General features: G+C 44.8%; 1 protein-coding gene across 1 annotated transcript; it reads left to right on the top strand.

Annotated features, from left to right (window-relative positions):
• Window positions 1–3873: 3873 nt before the first annotated feature.
• Window positions 3874–20910, top strand: LOC117551222 (wings apart-like protein homolog; the record flags this gene model as incomplete). The annotated part of the gene is made up of 8 exons (XM_034223992.1): window positions 3874–4065; window positions 4354–4490; window positions 8977–9088; window positions 9263–9508; window positions 10920–11031; window positions 12026–12123; window positions 14629–14705; window positions 20552–20910. Coding segments are annotated over 8 exons (1305 nt in total), but the record flags the coding sequence as incomplete, so codon positions are not given.
• Window positions 20911–22232: the final 1322 nt, after the last annotated feature.

The following is a 22232-nucleotide window of genomic DNA, read 5'->3' as shown; positions in this document are numbered from 1 at the left end:
CTCAGACCCTCTGTCCTCAGACCCTCTGTCCTCAGACCCTCTGTCCTCAGACCCTCTGTCCGTAGACCCTCTGTCCTCAGACCCTCTGTCCTCAGACCCTCTGTCCTCAGACCCTCTGTCCTCAGACCCTCTGTCCTCAGACCCTCTGTCCGTAGACCCTCCTAGACCCTCTCCGTAGACCCCTCTGTCCTTAGACCCTCCATCGTACAAGGAAACACTTCCAGAGAAAACCCACAGTTTAAAGGGAACATGGGAGAAACCTCAGGGAGAGCAACAGAGGAGGGATCCCTCTCCCAGGACGGACAGACGTGCAATAGATGCCGTGTGGAAATTGAAGAGATAATACATTTGACAGCATATAGACTGAATGTTAGGAAATGCATGTGTCTGTAATAAGAAGATGAATCCACGAGGATGTGAGCTACAATCCTGTGGAAGCCATCAGGGAAGCAGCATGACGAGACCCAAGGCAGGACCGCAGATACAGGTTCAGCCACGACCCGAAGTCCACGACTTAATCCAGAACTCAGGATAGAGGATCCAAGACACAGGACTACAGCAAGAGGATCAGCCTCGACTCCGGATCCCGGCGTAGATATAGATACAAAACAAGAACAAAGATTTGGCTGGGTTAATCGGAACAAGAGAATACACAGACACAGACAGAGAGGGGAAAGGTCATTGGATAAAAGTTATTCTTGATAACCATCTAGAAAGATCTCATGAACTTCCCCACTCAATCTATCAAGACCCGAGCAGTTCTATAGATATAGATAAGAACCAGAGAGAGGGAGCACAACAACCTATCTCTTCGTCAGATGCACTCCCCCGCTTATCTAAGCGACTCTGTACCCCGTTACCCTCTACAAGGCCATAGACCAGCAGAGGGACCGTTACCCTCTACAAGGCCAGTAGACCAGCAGAGGACCGTTACCCTCTACAAGGCCATAGACCAGCAGAGGGGACCGTTACCCTCTACAAGGCCATAGACCAGCAGAGGGGACCGTTACCCTCTACAAGGCCATAGACCAGCAGAGGGACCGTTACCCTCTACAAGGCCATAGACCAGCAGAGGGGACCGTTACCCTCTACAAGGCCATAGACCAGCAGAGGGGACCGTTACCCTCTACAAGGCCATAGCCCAGCAGAGGGGACCGTTACCCTCTACAAGGCCATAGACCAGCAGAGGGACCGTACCGTTACCCTCTACAAGGCCATAGACCAGCAGAGGGACCGTTACCCTCTACAAGGCCATAGACCAGAGAGGGGACGTTAACCTCTACAAGGCCATAGACCAGCAGAGGGGACCGTTACCCTCTACAAGGCCATAGCCCAGCAGAGGGGACCGTTACCTCTACAAGGCCATAGACCAGCAGAGGGGACCGTTTACCCTCTACAAGGCCATTAGACCAGCAGAGGGGACCGTTGACCCTCTACAAGGGCCATAGCCCAGCAGAGGGGACCGTTACCCTCTACAAGGCCATTAGCCCAAGCAGAGGGGGCCCGTTACCCTCTACAAGGCCATAGACCAGCAGAGGGGACCGTTACCCTCTACCAAGGCCATAGGAACCCAGCAGAGGGGACCGTTACCCTCTACAAGGCCATAGTGACCAGCAGAGGGGACCGTTACCCTCTACAAGGCCATAGACCAGCAGAGGGGACCGTTTACCCTCTACAAGGCCATAGACCAGCAGAGGGGACCGTTACCCCTCTACAAGGCCATAGACCAGCAGAGGGGACCGTTACCCTCTACAAGGCCATAGACCAGCAGAGGGACCGTTACCCTCTACAAGGCCATAGCCCAGCAGAGGGGACCGTTACCCTCTACAAGGCCATAGCCCAGCAGAGGGGACCGTTACCCTCTACAAGGCCATAGACCAGCAGAGGGGACCGTTACCCTCTACAAGGCCATAGCCCAGCAGAGGGACCGTTACCCTCTACAAGGCCATAGACCAGCAGAGGGACCGTTACCCTCTACAAGGCCATAGACCAGCAGAGGGGACCGTTACCCTCTACAAGGCCATAGACCAGCAGAGGGGGGACCATTACCCTCTACAAGGCCATAGACCAGCAGAGGGGACCGTTACCCTCTACAAGGCCATAGACAGCAGAGGGACCGTTACCCTCTACAAGGCCATAGACCCAGCAGAGGGGACCCGTTACCCTCTACAAGGCCATAGCCCAGCAGAGGGGACCGTTACCCTCTACAAGGCCATAGACCAGCAGAGGGGACCGTTACCCTCTACAAGGCCATAGACCAGCAGAGGGACCGTTACCCTCTACAAGGCCATAGACCAGCAGAGGGGACCGTTACCCTCTACAAGGCCATAGACCAGCAGAGGGGACCGTTACCCTCTACAAGGCCATAGACCAGCAGAGGGGACCGTTACCCTCTACAAGGCCATAGACCAGCAGAGGGGACCGTTACCCTCTACAAGGCCATAGACCAGCAGAGGGGACCGTTACCCTCTACAAGGCCATAGACCAGCAGAGGGGACCGTTACCCTCTACAAGGCCATAGACCAGCAAAGGGGACCGTTACCCTCTACAAGGGCCATAGCCAGCAGAGGGACCGTACCCTCTACAAGGCCACTAGACAGCAGAGGGGACGTTACCCTCTAACAAGGGCCATAGACCAGCAGAGGGGACCGTACCCTCTACAAGGCCATAGACAGCAGACGGGGACCGTTACCCTCTACAAGGCCATAGACCAGCAGAGGGACCGTTACCCTCTACAAGGCCATAGACCAGCAGAGGGACCGTTCCCCTCTACAAGGCCCATAGACCGAGCAAGCGGTGGGACCGTTTACCCTCTTTACAGGCCCTAGCCCAGCAGAGGGGACACGTTAACCCTCTACAAGGCCATAGCCCAGCAGAGGGACCGTACCCTCTACAAGGCCATAGCCCAGCAGAGGGGGACCGTTACCCTCTACAAGGCCATAGCCCCAGCAGAGGGGGACCGTTTACCCTCTACAAGGCCATAGCCCAGCAGAGGGGACCGTTACCCTCTACAAGGCCATTCGCCCAGCAGAGGGGGACCGTTACCCTCTAACCAAGGCCATAGACCAGCAGAAGAGGGGACCGTTACCTCTTACAAGGCCATAGCCAGCAGAACCGACAGAGGGGACCGTTACCCTCTACAAGGCCATTAGACCAGCAGAGGGGACCATTTACCCTCTTCCAAGGCCATAGCCCAAGCAGAGGGGGACCGTTACCCTCTACAAGGGCCAATAGCCCAGACAGAGGGAACGTTACCCTCTACAAGGCCATTAGCCCAGCAGAGGGACATTACCCTCTACAAGGCCATAGCCCAGCAGAGGGGACCGTTACCCTCTACAAGGCCATAGACCAGCAGAGGGGACCATTACCCTCTACAAGGCCATAGACCAGCAGAGGGGACCGTTACCCTCTACAAGGCCATAGACCAGCAAAGGGGAAATGGGGGGTGGGTAAGGGTTTTTAGGAATAAACCGCAAGGGTCTAAAGGGAAAAAAGATGAAATATAAGGTACTATATTTTATGTTGTTGATAAGATTATTAAAAACTTGAGGTTTTTAGAACAGATACAAAATTTGCGATTAAATATCTTAATCGACTGACAGCCCTAATATTTATATCATATTTATTCATACCGGCCTCTCTTAGGTACGTTCTGATTTTATTTGATGTGTGTTGTGTCATGCAGTTTAATATAGATAACATAAATAATTGAATTAATTAATATTTAATTATATATTTTTTTTTTCCTTCACTTAAAAAAACTGTTTTGTTTTTTGTTTACTGAATGTCTGGACTCCTCCTCCTCCTCCTCCTCCTCCTCCTCCTCCTCCTCCTCCTCCTCCTCCTCCTCCTCCTCCTCCTCCTCCTCCTCCTCCTCCTCCTCCTCCTCCTCTCCAGGCTCCAGCATCAGGAGGATCCAGTAAGGATTCATCAGCGGCTCATAAGGATGACGGTCTCTTTAAAGCTCCTCCCCCTCCCCCTAAAGTCACTAAATGTGTGACCCTCCCCACGGATCTGTACCAGGACACCGTCACTGCACTCAAGTGCCGCAAAGAGCACAAAGAGGTACTCGAAAGCACTTCCATTTCACTGTAATCAACACGTTATCAGTCCAGAGAGACATCCGTACGAATCACACATTCTAATTTTAAAGTTACTTAACTGCGTATCATTTTAATTGTATTATTAACATATATTTTTTTTTTGTTCTCAAAGAAATACATTTTTTTGTGAAATGAGTTTAATGGCGTGCAGGTGTGATTAACCGTAGCTCCTTGCCTCCTTCACTCCACGTTCCTGAATAAAAGGAGCGAGCCGGTAGCAGCAGCTCTCTTAACCGCCTCTGTGTTGCAGCTTTACACCGTGGTGCAGCACGTGAAGCACTTCAACGACGTGGTGGAGTTCGGGGAAAATCAGGAGTTCACAGACGACTTCGAGTACCTGGCGACGGGTCTGAAGAGCGGACAGCCGCTCAACACGCGCTGCCTCAGGTGAGCACGTTCTTTATTATTATGTAAATATATCTAATGTGTAAATATGTTTATTTTATTTTTTAACACTTTATTTTTTAAAGTTTACATTATAAAGAATAATCACACAGAATGTAACTGAGCAGTGAAATACATACTGGAGATGCAACAGTGCACATTTAAAGCAGATCAAATGCACCCCCCACCAACAGCGCCGACCCCTCCTCATCTCCTCACCTCCTCATCTCCTCACCTCCTCACCTCCTCATCTCCTCACCTCCTCATCTCCTCATCTCCGCCGCTCCCATTTTTTATGCCATAAGTAGGGCTGCACGAATTGGGGAAATAATGTAATTGCGATTTTTCTGACAGATATTGCGATTCGAATTGCGATATTTGTTTTTTAGCGACCCAACGGAAGTTTATTGTAAAATGCGGCCATGTCTCCGGCTAGGAAGGTCGCATCAACGTGCTCCCGTCTCCAGCACCCCGCAGCCCGAGCTACGAGTGAAAGAACTAAACTTACATGAAACTCCCGTTGGGTTGCTTTAAAGTCAAGCTTCAGTTTAAGATTCACCCTGTGATAGAAACATGTGATGGAGCATTACTAACCTGACTCTGATGGTTCACCAAAGCATGTAGGAAAGCTCCATTGGAAGCCATTTGGAAAGGGCAGGCACTTTCAGAAGCACTTGGCAGGTGATTGGATCAATCTGTCTATCACCTTCTATCATGGGCCACTTCTGATTGGTTAACAATGGCTGGTACATGTGGAGCACAGCACTTCTGATTGGTGTGGATGACTGACACACAAGAAGAAAAAATGTAAAAAAAATCTCAGGTTTTGCGATTTGATAATCGCATCATTTCAAATCGCGATTTCGATTTAAAATCGATTAATCGTTCAGCCCTAGCCATAAGTTAGTCTCTCTCCGTTGGTGCGCGGGGCTAATGCTAATAATGCTAATGCGAGCGAATAAAATGGCGGCTTCACAAAACCTTTCAGAGTTTTACGGGCCGTGGTTTGCAATTCGCCCAGCCAATCAGAAATTGGAACTTGTTCCTCCCCATGAAAGAACCACCTCTCTGGCAGGGACTGAAAAGGTTCCGAGAACTAGGTTCTAGTTCCAGATCTTTTTGGTGTGAACGCAAAATCCCAAGAACTATCGGAACTATTCCTGGGAAAAGTACTCCGGTGTGAAAGCGCCTTATATGTTCATTTTCAGGGTGTCTTCGGGGTCTTAAAAAGTATTACAAGTTCATAAATCAATTTAGTGAAAATGAAGGCAATTCAAAAGTATTAAAGGGCATTTTCCAAGGTATTACATGTTGTAGCTTGTTTCCAATAAGTATATGAATGGTCCAAAGAGGTTGTATTCTACAGTCTGCCTGAATGTAATCATGGCGTAGGTGTGTAGTGTGATTCTGTGTAGTTTATTGATGGCATCCCGTTGGGTTTGAGGTCATCTGAACAGGACATCGCGCGCTCACTGCTTGATAGCGCGAAGCTCCGTTTACGCCGGTTGCTAAGCAACATCGTTATGGGGAAATGCAAGACTGCGTCCAAATGATTGGAAGATAAGGAGGAAGGACAATCAATACTGTATATAGTCAATGTGAGGTAAAGTGTGTCGCCAAGGTAACCGGTTAGAACTCAAAGTGGCGATGAGGTCTTAACATGTATGGAAAGGGTCTTAAGAAAGGTCTTCCATGTGACTTCAGGATTCCTGCATAGACCCTGATTGTAATTCATTTCTTATTTTAAAGTTACTTAACTGAATATAATTCGATTTTTATCTTTGATTTTATCTTTAATTGTATTAATCTCTAATCTTGTGTGAATCTGTGCCGTCGACGTCTTTCTCAAGACTCGTTTTTGGAAAAATACCTTTTTGAAGACCACATCTTGATTTATTAAGAAAACAATTGTGTTTGAAAATAATGACGACACACATTGTGTTCAAATGTGCCGTCTATTCGTCACATCACAGAAGTGTTCGTCAAAATTATGTATCTAATATATCATATTCCAATTACTTGTACATAGACTCTCCTTGCACTATTTTTAAACCTTAGACACTGAAGACATAACCAAATAGAAACAGACACTCTGCTGATTGAAGGAATTATTATATTGTTGTACAACACTAAGAGCCAGAATACTTCCATCAAGTCCAAAGATTGTTGGTCCACCTGTGAGAGACTCTATGACTCATCATAACAACCTAGTGAGGCTGTCCAACCACATCCTCTCTGACCCAAACCATGCTCTGAACAGTGAGTATGAACTGCTACCATCTGATGGAGATACAGGGTCCCACCATTCAATAAGGTCAGACTGAAGCATCCTTTGAGCATCAGTCAGTCCTCTCAGTGAACACAGAGCTGACCCCAGATCACTGATTGTGCCGTTATGTTAAATGTTTGTTGTTTGTGTTTCATGTGTTGTGTCTGGATACCTGTCTGTTGATGTTGGACATGGAGCTGCTGTGACGCAAGGAGCATTTCAGACTTGATCTGACAAATAAAGTAGTATCGTATCGTATCGTATCCTCCAAGAGTCTCAAGAATAACAGAATCTCACAGGTTTTACACACTTCTTTTTAGTTTACACAGCTCTATACCTTCGGACCTTTTACAATCACATGTTACAAGACCCTATAACACACTGCAGACAGACATGTGCACATTCATGGTCTCTTTGAATAAACAAAAGGATGAAACTCATGAGCATGACGTCCTGAAACCCGGAAGTAAACTCCTTCCGGTTCCTTCGACAAAAAAGCAAAGCAGTTTCTTCATAGGGTTTAGGAAAATAGCTGGAAATCAGATCTGTGGTTGAAACGCATTTAAGAGACGGATCGCGTTTTGTTCAGCCGGATAAACTCCACATGTCTACTTTTATCATTTTCAAATCATAAATCTAATCGATAGATTTATGATTAGAAAATGATAAGAGATGGGGAGATGATGCTTTCTCTCTCGTAGCTCCGCCTCTATTGTTTATTAACTCGCCTACTTTTGATCCACTTTGTTGGAGTTGGTCGCTGTGTCTCTCCACCTCTCTAGCCGTGTTCTGTTACTTTAAAGACGGTGTCTCGCTTGGGGGAACACTCGTTTGGGGGAACACTCGTTTGGCGCGATCTGTTGTGACTGTGTAATAACATCGAAAAGTCTAGACCCCGAACATAAGGTGCCGCCTCTTTTTCAGATCTATTTTCTAGGGAAAATCAAATATTCGTGTCAATACGGTATTCTCTGATTCTCTCCACTCTGCCATCCGTGGCACTTAATACGCAGCATTCCTTGAACAGGGTGTCCGCGGGGTCTTTGGTGGGGGTTATCTGCTGGTGGACGACCTGAGAGATCTACAGCAGGAGAACACGCCGTCCACCGCGGAGAATAAACAGAAGGGCAACCATGACAACCATGCTCCGGGGTCTTCTTCGCTGCTTTTGGTGTATTTTGTGGCGGCAGCAGCGCCACTTACAGGCCTGGCATATGTACTACAGCGTTTCCAGCATTTCCAGCGGTCTAGTGTGAACGGACGCGTTAATGAATCGAATGCGTGTGAACGGAAGACTTTTTTGCGCGTCCTCGTGGGGCCGGGGTCTAAGCCAAACTATATCCGGTCACAGAGATCTGCTATTTGAAAGTAAGGTCAACACATATCGACCCTAAATATAGTCTATATTAAGAACGAGAAAAGTCTTAACATATATATCGTTTTTTGTAAACATATGACAAATGTGTGAGGGTGATGACGTCAGAGCATCGTCCTATGTGCCGGGCTGAGCCCCCGACAGCCCCAGCCCAATTGAGCCCCTGGGTATTTGTGAGGGAGCTCCTATATGGCATTACCCCGCTGAAGCTCACCAACGTTTAACATAGTTCAAAGTTTTGTCAATTGTTTATTGGTCAAATCCTGGTTTCTAATGGTTTCTGAGGAGTTCTACTGGAATGAAAGAGCACAGAAGCAACAAAGCAGCATCCTGCATTAACCCTGACCTTCACAGAGAGGTTGAAGTTCATGTGGAGAGGAGGCTTCAGTAGTCTGTCTGCACTCTGTTTAGTTGTGCTATCTTACAATCAATATAGTCAATGTGAGGTAAAGTGTGTCGCCAATGTAACCGGTTAGAACTCGAAGTTGCGATGAGGTCTTAAAAGGTCTGGAAAGGGTCTTAAAAAGGTCTTAAAAGGTATTACATTTGACTTCAGGATTCCTGCATATACCCTGTTGAACCTATTTATGATGCTCTCTCTCGTAGCTCCGCCTCTCTTGTTTATTAACTCGCCTACTTTTGATCCACTTTGTTGGAGTTGGTCTCTGTGTCTCCATCTCTCTTGTTGTACTGTTACTTTAAGATGTGTAATAACATCGAAAAGTCTAAACCCTGAATATCAGACGACCTTCTTTTTCAGATCTTTTTTCTTGGAAAAATCTTATATTCGGGTCAATACGGTATTCTCTCCACTCTGTGCTGATGCTGTGTGTGTGTGTGTGCAGTGTGATCAGCCTGGCGACGCGCTGTGCGATGCCCAGCTTCAGGATGCACCTGAGGGCCAGAGGGAAGGTGGCTCAGGTCTTCAAAACGCTCAACGACGCCCCCCAACACTCGGTGAGGATCAGACACCTGCAGATCATTAACCTCCTATCTCTCTTCCTTATACCAACATCTGAGAATCGTTACTCATTTATATGCAAATCTTGCACATTTCAGAACACTACACTTTTAAAGCCCTTCTTTAATTCAGACTGAACATATAACATGCCCCCCCCCTCCTGTGAGCAGAACCTGGCTCTGTGCACGGCCACGCTGATGTACATCCTGAGTCGGGACCGTCTGAACATGGACCTGGATCGATCCTGTCTGGACCTGATGATCCGGCTGCTGGAGATGGACCACGACCAGGTGCCCGGCGCCGTGTCCGACCCCGACGCCCAGTTCAGCGCCAGAGAGATCGCCAAGATAAAGGAGAAGATCCGGAAGCTGTGCGACACCGTGCACAACAAACACCTGGACCTGCAGAACATCACGGTACGAAACCCTGCACACAACACCCTCTGATGTTATCATGTTCCGTCAGCAGCTCTTCATGGTTTTGCACAATTTAAATGTCTCTATTTTTAGGCGTTGTTATACGTCTCAGATATATAAAAAACATGTCTGTTGCCCCTTTCACACCAACGCGGTTCCGGTGCTTATCAGGCTCTAGCTCCGAACCGGAGCTAGAGCCTGATAAGCACCGGGTTTTCCTGTTCTCAGCGGAGCCGGCTCTAAGCACCGAAAAACCAGTTCTTATCAAGCTCCAAAAAACTGTCTAGAATAGGGCTGTGCAATTAATCGTATTTGAATCTCGATGTTGGCGTGCAGCGATTACAAAAACAACGTAATCGAAATAAAACGATTTTTTTTTTTTATTGGTTTTTCAGTTGAATTATACTTAAAGTTCAGGGTAATCAACTGTTAAAAACACACTGTTCCAATTTTATTTTTCAATAAATGGATGTTCTCAAAGTAAATGGATAATCGTTTTTAATAATCGTGATATCAATTATTGACCAAAAATAATCGTGATTATGATTTTTGCCATAATCGCACAGCCCTAGTCTAGAAGCAAGAACTGCATACGTCACGCTTACGTCGGGGGCGGGATCACCCTCCTGAACAACAACAGAAATCAAATGACACGCGACCTCCGCCTTTCCTCCAGCTTCAACGTGATCTGTAGAAATAACATTGAGAATCAGTTTTAATGTTGTACCGTAGTAATTAATGCTGCAAAGGTCGGTATTTTGAGCTTGGCGCATGCAGAGGCTAACAACAGCTAGCTCTAACGCCATCGAATAGGACGTATACTTTCTTTCTCCTACGTAATCGTCGTTGATGATTGTGAAGAACATTTGAAAGTCGCTTGTGACGAATGGAAAGTTCGTGGTGAAGTCGTCCGATTATTTCCATTTGGTTTCGACAAAGCAAAACGAGCAGCGCTTCAATACAATCGGCCATTGTTGTTGTTGTCGATGTGAGGGCTTTGGCTTTATGAAGCAGGCGCAAACGATGACGCAGCACCACTCGGGCTCTGGGCGGTGTGAACAAAACGGGGCCTGTAAAGAAAAACCGGTTCAGAACCAGAGCTAGACCGGGAGCTGCGTCGGTGCTCAAAATACCAAACAGACCACTCATTGTAGCCTCATACCCTCTATTTCAGCCTGTTACTAAAGTGCTGATTCTGGGTCAGTAGGGGGGGGCTAATGCCTGCTCAGAACTCTCCCAGCAGAAACTCCGCTAAATGCCGTCGTGATTAAACTCCATATCATGTTCCAAACCGCATCAAGCATTATTTCTGAAACCGTATGGAGCTCAAATGCTTTTTCTCTTTATATTTATTTAGAAAACAAGTCAATATTCAATCCGACTTTATTTTGTCCCTCCTCTCTCCCTGTAGACGGGTCACTTGGCGATGGAGACGTTACTCTCTCTGACGTCCAAGCGAGCGGGGGACTGGTTCAAAGAGGAGCTCCGGCTGCTGGGAGGACTGGACCACATCGTGGATAAAGGTACTCCACAGAGAGGCTAGTGATTATATAGAGCGGGGGGGTCAAACTCAATGCCATCGCCTGTATTACGTTCCCTTCTGAACTAGTTTATTTTAGACCGCAATGTAAACAAAAGGCAGGCAGGCAGCCTGAAACAAACAAAGGAAGGACTCTAACACAGGAGTCTAGTTATATGTGGGGAAAATAAATACTAGTACACTAACTAAAGAACGAAACAAAACCTCACTTCAAGAGTGGAACAACTAACAACGGGAGTCTACACAAACACAGCTAACTAAAGGCAACAGTCACAAATCCTAACTATGCTCTAAACACTAACTAACCTACTCTACACTCTACTAACACACAATATCACACGGAGATAAACACACGAGATGAACCACAGAATGAAGAGCAACAGAGCCTCCAGAGTGGTAGTTGTTCCCGGGCTTTATAATCATCTGCAGCAGGTGTGCGCCGGCGGTGCGCTGCGACTGGAAGACGTCGGGTCCGGCGTGCTCCAATCACGATCTTCGGAGGCGGACCAGAGGATGGGCAGCCAATGACGTCAGGGCTACTGCGCAGCTTATTTAAATATTACACACCCAGCTGAAAACACTCACAGGCAGATTAATGAGCAGACAGAAACCGTAACAGCCGGCCACATCAGCATTATGGTTGCACTCAAAGGGCCGGTTGCAATATTACATGATCGCCTCTGCATTGGATTATTATCGGTAAGTTAATAACTTCATAATTAACTACGTCTGAAAGCAGAAGTCTAGGGCGAGTAATTGCAATTCTCTTCTGTGCGCATAATGAGATGCATTGTGGGAAATGTAGTTAATGGGCAACGTGCTTCTGTAAAGCGCCATGTAACCGTATAATAAACGTATTATACTCCTTTTCAAGCTCTTGCGGACCACATGAAATGAAGTCTTGAGTTTGCCCCCCCTGATATGAAGTGGTAATGATGGAGATGTGTTCTGACCCTGTTGTTGCTCCTCCTCTGCAGTGGGGGACTGTGTGGAGAACCTGAACCAGGAGGATGAGAAGGAGAAGATGGTGTCGTCTCTGTGGGGAGCCGAGCGCTGCTTACGGGTGTTAGAGAGCGTACGTACAGCAGGGAGTAACGTGTGTTTGTATGATGCTTTACAAGATGAGGGTTACTGTTGCATTCATTTATATAGCACATTTAAAGCAACCTCAGTTGACCAAAGTGCTGTACAGGGAACAAATATAGACTTGATATATATATATATATCTATATATTAGGGGTGTAACGGTTCACAAACATTTCGGTTCGGTACGTACCTCGGTTTTTTGGTCACGGTTCGGTTCGGTACGTTTTCGGTACAGCAGAATTTTTTTTCACAAAACAAAACATATATATATATATTTGTATTATTATTATTAAACTGAATAATGTATTCACTCAAATAAATACAAAATATAATAAAATAAACATTAAGGTGCAGCATTTCGATGAACTGAAATAATCTGTATTTGAACTTTACTGTACTAGTACTCACAAAACATAAACTATTAGTTTTGGGTTTTTAATTATTATTAAACTGTGAATATTCACTCAAATAAATACAAAATATAATAAAATGAACATTAAGGTGCAGCATTTCGATGAACTGAAATAATCTGTATTTGAACTGTAGCCTACTGTACTAGCACCTAAGCAGCCAGCTTGACATTAGGACTTGCTTGTCATTGTATTTTCATGTTTTTTTAAATAAAAATGAACTTGTCCACATTGCTTGCCGAAAGGGCAGATCTGCTGGCACTAACAATGTCTCCTGATGTGGAGAAAACCCTCTTGCTAGGGACAGAGGTAGCCGATACAGCCAGGCATAGGCGGCGCGTGAGGCTCAGGTTTGGGAAGGCTAAATCACTTTTTTTTTACCTGACGCTGCCCGCCTCCGGCGTCTATAGAAAAGAGATCAACTCAGTGAAAGCACCGCCTGCTGACCGATCAGAGCTCAGTGTGCGGAGTTTAAATCTATCAAGTCATATTACAGGATAAAGGAAATACAGTTTAAACTGCCGTATGCAGAGAAGACGCCGACGTGTCGCACTTTATCATTCATATCACACTGATATCACATCATCAATCAGATCATCGATCTCACATCGATATCACAATATTTCCTTATCTGAGTCAGCTGAGCCGTATCTGGCCGTGCAACACTTAGTTACATTGTCACAGACTGTATGCAGATGTATTATTTTAAGCAACACATTAAGTTGACGAAACACTCAACTCAAATGTAATTAAAGTCAGATCCCCTCGTGTTTTAGATGGGGCAGTATCATAAACCTGTTGTACGCTTTCAAACACTCTGTAGTTTATTTATTTTTTAACGAGTTGTTCTGTATTCACCTTGCAGCAACTCTGTGGCTTGTATCCTGGATTATATGTTTAAGTCATGGATGTCTAAAGTTCATATTTGTCTAATATTAGTTTACTTTTCATTAATGAAGTATGACGCTGCGCTGTCGGTACACTTGTCCCTGTTTGTGATTGGTCAAATGTTGCTAACCCCGCCCCTTTAACGTGAACGCGTTCTCAGCTGGAGAGAGAAACCCTGGCTTGATTTACCGAGTTGATAACCAGCGCCGTAGGACCGCTTAGCGAGATCTCGTTTGTTAGGGTTAGTTAAGATTACTCAAACATATCCAGGGTCTGTTGAACTGGCTTCGTAGCACAGGGCACAGGTGGCTAGCAGCGCTAATGTCAAAGACACAAACATTATACATTATATTTTTATTTTACCAGGATGCAGTGACACAAATATTTGGGAAGGCTTAGCCTTCCCAAGCCTACAGCACCCGCCGCCCCTGCAGCCAGGTAGCGCTTTGCTAACATGGCAACATAAGGATATTTGGTGTTTCTAATAGCTTTGGCTCGGTCTGATCTCTCTGCGAGTGGTGGAGGCTTAAATGCTAGTGGGAGTTGGGTTTGCACTTCAGTCTTTTTTCTTTTGGTACCGGTGATATTCACGTTCGGGTGATGCCTTTTCAAGAGTGTGCAAGTTTGATGTATTGCCAGCCGCGTAACCAATTTTAGTTGAACAATGCCGACAAACAGCTTTGGTTCGGTCCACCTGTCTTTGTCCGTCATCCTTGTACGTAACTGCGAAACCAAAATGTTCCCAAACCGGAGACTTCAATGATGCTGGAGGATTTTCGAGCTCAACTTTATCTGCGTTCGCGATTAATTTTTGACAGTTCCTCAAATTACTGACTACATTTGAACGCATCCCTCTGACCAGCTCTGATAGTATGCCTCTCATCCAATGAAATGACTTGCTCGCTCTATGACGCGTTGAACCCAATGTGAGAAAATTACTCTGAATGCTGCGACGCAGCACCTGAGATTACTTCCAAAAAGTTATTCACGTTCTCAATTTTTTACGTTTAACGTTATATTCGTTCGGTACACTTCGGTACACACCTGTACCGAACCGAAGGGCCCGTACCGAATAATTTCGGTACGGGTACGTGTACCGTTACACCCCTACTATATATATAGATATATATATATAGATATATAAAACGTTATAATATTAGAAGCTTTCAGGTGAAATGTGTGTCTTTTTTTTTCAGCTGACGGACCACAACCCAGAGAACCAGAGCTACCTGATCGCCTACAAAGACTCATCACTCATCATCTCCTCTGCAAAGTGAGGACACACACACAGAGACACACACACACACACACACAGAGACACACACACACACAGAGACACACACACACACACACACACACACACACACACACACACACACACACACAGAGACACACACACACAGACACACACACAGACACACACACACACAGACACACACAGACACACACACACACACACAGAGACACACACAGACACACACTCGCTTGTCAGGAAGGGGTTTCATTGTAATTTGTGTGTGTGTGTGTGTGTGTGTGTGTGTGTGTGTGTGTGTGTGTGTGTGTGTGTGTGTGTGTGTGTGTGTGTGTGTGTGTGTGTGTGTGTGTTAATCTCATTATCAGGGTTTTGTTGTTTGATTTCCTGCTGGTGACATGCTGTCAGTCACAGCTCTGACCTCTGACCCCTTCTCCTTCCCTCTCTGCCCTCCAGTGTTTCTGACACATGACGCTGCTTTTGTTAAAGCCTCATCAGATACCGGCAGTTTTAATACAAATGCACCATAATCTATATCTTTGTATAGACGTGTTTATGTTCTAGTCATCTGAAGTGATGCAATGAATAGGCATGTTTTTGACTCTCGGAAATATATATACTATTGTTTTGTGATTACAGGGCTCAACGCTAACTTTCAAAAGCTGATGCCTGGCTGGCAACCAGGCATCAGCTTTTGGTTGCCAAAACTGAAAATACGGTTGCCATTTTTGTCACCTTATATTTTAGATAATTAAGATACTAAACAGTTATACATAAACTTAATAATGAAAATGTGACACAAAAGAATGTTCAAATGCTTTACAATAAGCAATTAACACAATTATTTGAAACTTAAGTGGCAGTAAACTTGTCCACCCTCAATCGCTGGTATACAAAATACCAGGAATGCAGCTGTTGTTCTTCACAGATCCCTCAAAAATGAAGATGAGATGAACTGGCCCTTCAGCATTGAAGTCTTGATTGTGGTTCTGTCATTGGCTAATACATTTCTAATGTTAAATAAATGAAAACTATTCAGTTAAGAATTAGATATTAATTATTAATGCTGTAAATTACCTTTAATGTGTCTAACTATATTTAAAATGTGTTACCTTTTTATAGAAGTGATTATATTTGTATGCCAATATTTTCCTATGGTAAAGTTTTGTTTAGCACTTTTATTTTGGTAGTAATAGGATCGGGACTCTTATTTTGAAGGAACTTTTACCGGAAGTGTGAATGCACAACGGAGCAGAATGTAAATATATATTTCGCCTCCTAAGACTTACACATTTCCTCTTTGCTTTCGTTCGGGTTCATCTTGCGCTTCATTAGTTGAATCACTTTGAACATTCGTTTGAGATGTTGACGGGTTGGCTGAACTTTTTACCCCACAGTCAAGGCACCCCCACGCGAGTAAACGTGCACCGCTTTCTGGCTCCGTAATCGCACCAATGCACGTGCAACTTAAGTATCAGGTTCCGACTGGTCACAACAATAATTAAATATCACTCTTAATAAAACAAATAATTAACATTTATCTATTTTGGGGTGCACATTTAGCTGTCCTTATTTCTTTATGTTAAAAACGAGTTGCCACTGATGGCAACCAAAGGCCAAGAAGTGGGTGACATTTTTTCTGAATGGTTGCCAATGGCAACCTGGCAACCGTTACTGTCGAGCCCTGGATTACAACAATATTCTTTGGTCAGGTGACCGCTTGTTTTATCAAGATAATAGTTATATTTAGAATAACTTAAAACACACATCTCATGGTAATTCTGACACCCCATGAAAGCAGCTTTACACCAACCTTTATCAAAATCAGGCCAGTGGTTTTTTTTTCCGTCGTCCTGGAGATATATTTAGCCCAAAACATGACGACCTAGTTTGAGGTACCAACATCATTTAGTTGCTCTTGTTTTATATTAAATATGTATATTCCAAAATATAAATATCGGGCGTCATGACAACACAGAATCAGAGAAACGACCGGAGCCTCAACCCCGAACAAAGAGAGGCTGTTTCAGTCTAAAGTTCAGCTGCCTGTTAACTCGATTAACACACGCACGCACGCACGCACACGCACACACGCAGGCAGGCACACACACACACACACACACACACACACACACGCACACGCACACACGCAGGCAGGCACACAGACACACGCACACACACACACACGCACGCACGCACACACGCAGGCAGGCACACAGACACACGCACGCACGCACACACGCAGGCAGGCACACAGACACACGCACACACACACACACACACGCAGGCAGGCACACAGACACACGCGCACACACACACGCAGGCAGGCACACAGACACACGCACACACACACACACACACGCAGGCAGGCACACAGACACACACACACACACACACACACGCAGGCAGGCACACAGACACACACACACACACACACACACACACACGCAGGCAGGCAAGCACACAGACACACACGCAGGCAGGCACACAGACACACGCACACACACACCCACGCAGGCAGGCACACATGCACGCACACGCACACTTTACTTGTTAGACGCTTTTATCCAAAGTGACTTACATACTCAATACTGAGGACAATCCCCACAGGAGCACTTTGGGGAGAAGCGTCTCAGGGACACAACGACATGCTGACTGCAGTGGGACTCGCTATCCCCTGATTCAAAGTTCAGTGCACTAACCCACTGAGCCACAGCCTCCCCGCACACACACGCACACCCTTCTCTCTTCTGTTTCCTTCTCTCGTCTTTTTCCGCTGTCCTTATTTTTTCAACCCAAAATCACCCCGAGTGTTTCAGCTGTCTGCAGAGCTAATTCAATAACCTCACACACACACACACGCACACACACACACACACACACACACACACACACACACACACACACACACACACACACACACACACACACACACACACACACACACTCGCTTGTCAGGAAGGGGTTTCATTATTCTGAGACTGCAGGGTCATTCAAAATAGCATGTTGTGTTGAATTTGCATAAAAGATCCTTGTAATATTAGTTTAATTTAACTACTTAAGAAGTTCTTGTCAGTTTTTGCCAACAGCTGAGAAATTGTATATTTTGCCAATAAACCTAATGGGGTTGAATCAATGCTGGACACACTTCCTCCATGTCGTCAATTGGACTTCGTTCTACTGCTAAGACTTTGTGTATCAACACATCAACGACATTTTCGTGGATGTTTGATCATGAAAGCGTAGAAATATAACAAAAAACTATTTGTTTCAGTTTAAACTGTAAACCTTGATTTGTGTGTGTGTGTTAGACTCAGTACACACACACACACACACACACACACACACACACACACACACACACACACACACACACACACACACACACACACACACACACACACACACACACAGACACAGAGACAAGTCCTTTTTATTATTGACTACAAGCAGGAGTGGGAACCGATCTTGACGGACTCAATCATATCTTAAAGTTTAATTCTGGTTTATTGCACACTGACTATAGTTCCTTAAAAGAACATGACACCTCTCAGCGTTCATACAGAGTCTTTGGAAATGTAACATGCTGGGAAAATATTACAATTTAACTTTAATCTTTTTAAGATTAGCCGAAAAAACCTGTAAATGTGTCTCTCCTGTTTTACCTCCTCTCTTACTTTGCCTTCATTTATGTACAACAAAAAACTCTTATCTTTCTCTGTCTTCCGTCCTCTCTCTCTGGTTTCTGCTGTCATTAGATTTAATTCAGTTATAGACATCAGGCGGCTGACCTGCTGCACCCGGCCTCTCTCTCTCTCTCTGTGTTGGAGAGTGTGTGTCTGAATGTGTGTGAATGCTGCTCTGTTGTGTGAGATCCAGATGCGACAGCTGGCTCAGAGTCCAGTGTGTTTGTGATGAACCAGTAACTGGGTTAAATCACTTTTTCGAAATAAGTACAATTTAAAAAAAAATTAAAAAATCTACGCTGTTTGAGACCGATGGAAAGAAGTAGTTGTGTACATTTATTGACAAAATATACATCCAAGTACACATTTGAATTAATATTATTATAATAAATAAATATTATTATATTTATTTATTATAATAAATAAATATTATTATATTTATTTATTTTTTAATTTATAACCAGTGGCGGCTGGTGGAATATATTTTTGGTGGGGCTGTTGATATAGTGAGTAAAACAATTTTTTGGGGGAGAAATGACCCCTTAAATGAGGACTTCTGGTGATGTAATGGCGCGTTTCCAGTGCAGCGCGGAGCTCGCTTTAATGCTGCGTTCAGACCGGACGCGATGCGAATATTCGCTTCGCTCTAAACGCTCCTATCGCATCGCTCTAATCGCTCGAGTTTCACCGCGGCTGCCAGCTGTGTTTACTCGCATCATTCAAACAAGACGCGCTCGGGAGCTACAACTACTACAAAATGAACATATTTTACCGTGATTAAATTGTAAAACACGTTTCAAAATGATGCCGAAGTAACAACATACTGATACCGGTTAGTAAAAACCATGAATTAATGCTTTGACAAGTCTGCAGACAGACGGCAGAGAAACACCTTTTAGAATGCTTGTTTTCTGAATGGAGCTTGGCTAAGCTAACGTTATATATGCTCCGACCGTCCACACTCACAACAACGGCCTACAGACATAAATAAACCAGCGACTGTATTCTCCATGACACAGACAGTCTGTGGTTTGTACTTGTTTAACTTTTGTCTAGTTTCTGAACAGATCGTATCTGTCCCCGGCTGTTTGAAGAGCAAGCATGGGAAACAAAAGATAGCATTTACCTTTTTGCATCCAGCTAGCCATGCCTTTCTGGTGTACCAGCTACGTGAGAAGCCTCGTTGATACGTTTTGTCTTTTTCACGAGCTTGCTGCGATATATACAAATCGGGTTGGTCCGGTCCAAGGTCTTTAAGGATCAATTTATCTCCCAAACTTTTCCTTTCGAAAGGATTGGAGATTAGCTCTTGAACGGAATTGGGCGGGGACCGAGGTCCGGCGACTCCACCTGCACACGAAGCCATTCTCATCCAATTACTGCGTCACCTTGGTCACTCACGAGTCTAAAAAACAACTCACGTCAACGCACGTAAGCAACGTAGGCGCCAACGTAGGCGCCAACGTGGGCGCCCTCGTGACCAAAATATTTGACGGCGCTGATTGGCTGAAATTATGTTTCGGCGGCACAGTTTACTATTGAGACTTTGGCAACGTGCTGGTTGCTGCTGTTTGGCTCGGGGGCTCCGCCCGGTAATGATAAACTAATGCCACGGGCAAGGCCATGACTTATCAGTAACTTTAGACATCGTAACACAATTTTAAACGAGATTTTATTGTAGATTATACATTTTACTGATACCAATTGTATGATATTTACCTTGTTCATTAAAAATAAAAATATATATATTTTTTAAAATATATTTTAATTTTTTATTTTATGTATTTTTAAAAAAAAAATTTGTATGTGGGAAGTTTTGGGGCGGCGCTCCTATGGGCCGGCCGCCACTGGGCCGGCCGCCACCGCTACTATACAAACGTATTCACACTTTTGCCCTGTCACAATTTTTACAATTATCCTTCTGCTCATTCAATCGAAAGTATAAAAAAACATGAAAGACTAGAACAAATAAATAATAACAATAATATATATATATTTACATTTTCTTAAGTCATATTTTTTTGAATTTATTCTTTTTGAATTTTATACATGGATCCTGAGATTGAAGCTCAAGCCGCTGACCAGTGATTATTAAAAATGTTAAGTATTCAAAAAGTCTGAATTTTGAGATGTTGTCTAACAATCAAATGACTAATGTCTGCTGTCCCTCCTGTGCGTCAGGTTGCTGCGGAGGTGTGAGGCGATGGTCCAGCGCTACAGCAGAGAGCTGAACTCAGACGGAGCCGTGGGGAAAGCTGTGGAGGATTGCATGAGAGCCATCATCGGAGTACTGGTCAACCTCACACAGGACAACGGTGAGGACACACACACACACACACACACACACACACACACACACACACACACACACACACACACACACACACACACACACACACACACACACACACACACAAGGTCATACTGTTGGTGCTCAGAGTTACTAACACTGCAACAAATCTGCTTAAGAACATTTCCCAAGCTTAGCAAAGACGTGACAGCCAGTAAATAGATAAACATTAGCAAATAAGAATCACACTGTTAAAGTGTGTTAACCCGTGAGTGTGTGTTTTGATGTGTGTTAACCCGTGAGTGTGTGTTTTGATGTGTGTTAACCCGTGAGTGTGTGTTTTGATGTGTGTTAACCCGTGAGTGTGTGTTTTGAAGTGTGTTAACCCGTGAGTGTGTTTTGAAGTGTGTTAACCCGTGAGTGTGTGTTAACCCGTGAGTGTGTGTTTTGATGTGTGTTAACCCGTGAGTGTGTGTTTTGATGTGTGTTAACCAGTGAGTGTGTGTTTTGATGTGTGTTAACCCGTGAGTGTGTGTTTTGATGTGTGTTAACCCGTGACTGTGTGCTTTGATGTGTGTTAACCCGTGAGTGTGTGTTTTGATGTGTGTTAACCCGTGAGTGTGTGTTTTGATGTGTGTGCAGAGTGGGTGTGTGTTTTGATGTGTGTTAACCCGTGAGTGTGCGTTTTGATGTGTGTGTTAACCCGTGAGTGTGTGTTTTGATGTGTGTTAACCCGTGACTGTGTGTTAACCCGTGAGTGTGTGCTTTGATGTGTGTTAACCCGTGAGTGTGTGTTTTGATGTGTGTTAACCCGTGAGTGTGTGTTTTGATGTGTGTTAACCAGTGAGTGTGTGTTTTGATGTGTGTTAACCAGTGAGTGTGTGTTTGATGTGTGTTAACCCGTGAGTGTGTGTTTTGATGTGTTAACCCGTGAGTGTGTGCTTTGATGTGTGTTAACCCGTGAGTGTGTGTTTTGATGTGTGTTAACCAGTGAGTGTGTGTTTTGATGTGTGTTAACCCGTGAGTGTGTGTTTTGATGTGTGTGTGCAGAGTGGGTGTGTGTTTTGATGTGTGTTAACCCGTGAGTGTGTGTTTTGATGTGTGTTAACCCGCGAGTGTGTGTTTTGATGTGTGTTAACCCGTGAGTGTGTTTTGATGTGTGTTAACCCGTGAGTGTGTGTTAACCCGTGAGTGTGTGTTAACCCGTGAGTGTGTGTTTAGATGTGTGTTAACCCGTGAGTGTGTGTTTTGATGTGTGTTAACCCATGAGTGTGTGTTAACCCGTGAGTGTGTGTTTTGATGTGTGTTAACCCGTGAGTGTGTGTTTTGATGTGTGTGTGCAGAGTGGGTGTGTGTTTTGATGTGTGTTAACCCGTGAGTGTGTGTTTTGATGTGTGTTAACCCGTGAGTGTGTTTTGATGTGTGTTAACCCGTGAGTGTGTGTTAACCCGTGAGTGTGTGTTTAGATGTGTGTTAATCCGTGAGTGTGTGTTTTGATGTGTGTTAACCCGTGAGTGTGTGTTTTGATGTGTGTTAACCCATGAGTGTGTGTTAACCCGTGAGTGTGTTTGA

This window comes from Gymnodraco acuticeps, unplaced genomic scaffold, assembly GCF_902827175.1.
Source record: "Gymnodraco acuticeps unplaced genomic scaffold, fGymAcu1.1, whole genome shotgun sequence".
NCBI lineage: Eukaryota > Metazoa > Chordata > Actinopteri > Perciformes > Bathydraconidae > Gymnodraco > Gymnodraco acuticeps.
Note: the sequence above shows the minus strand (reverse complement) of the source record. Positions and strands in the feature narration are given on the sequence as shown.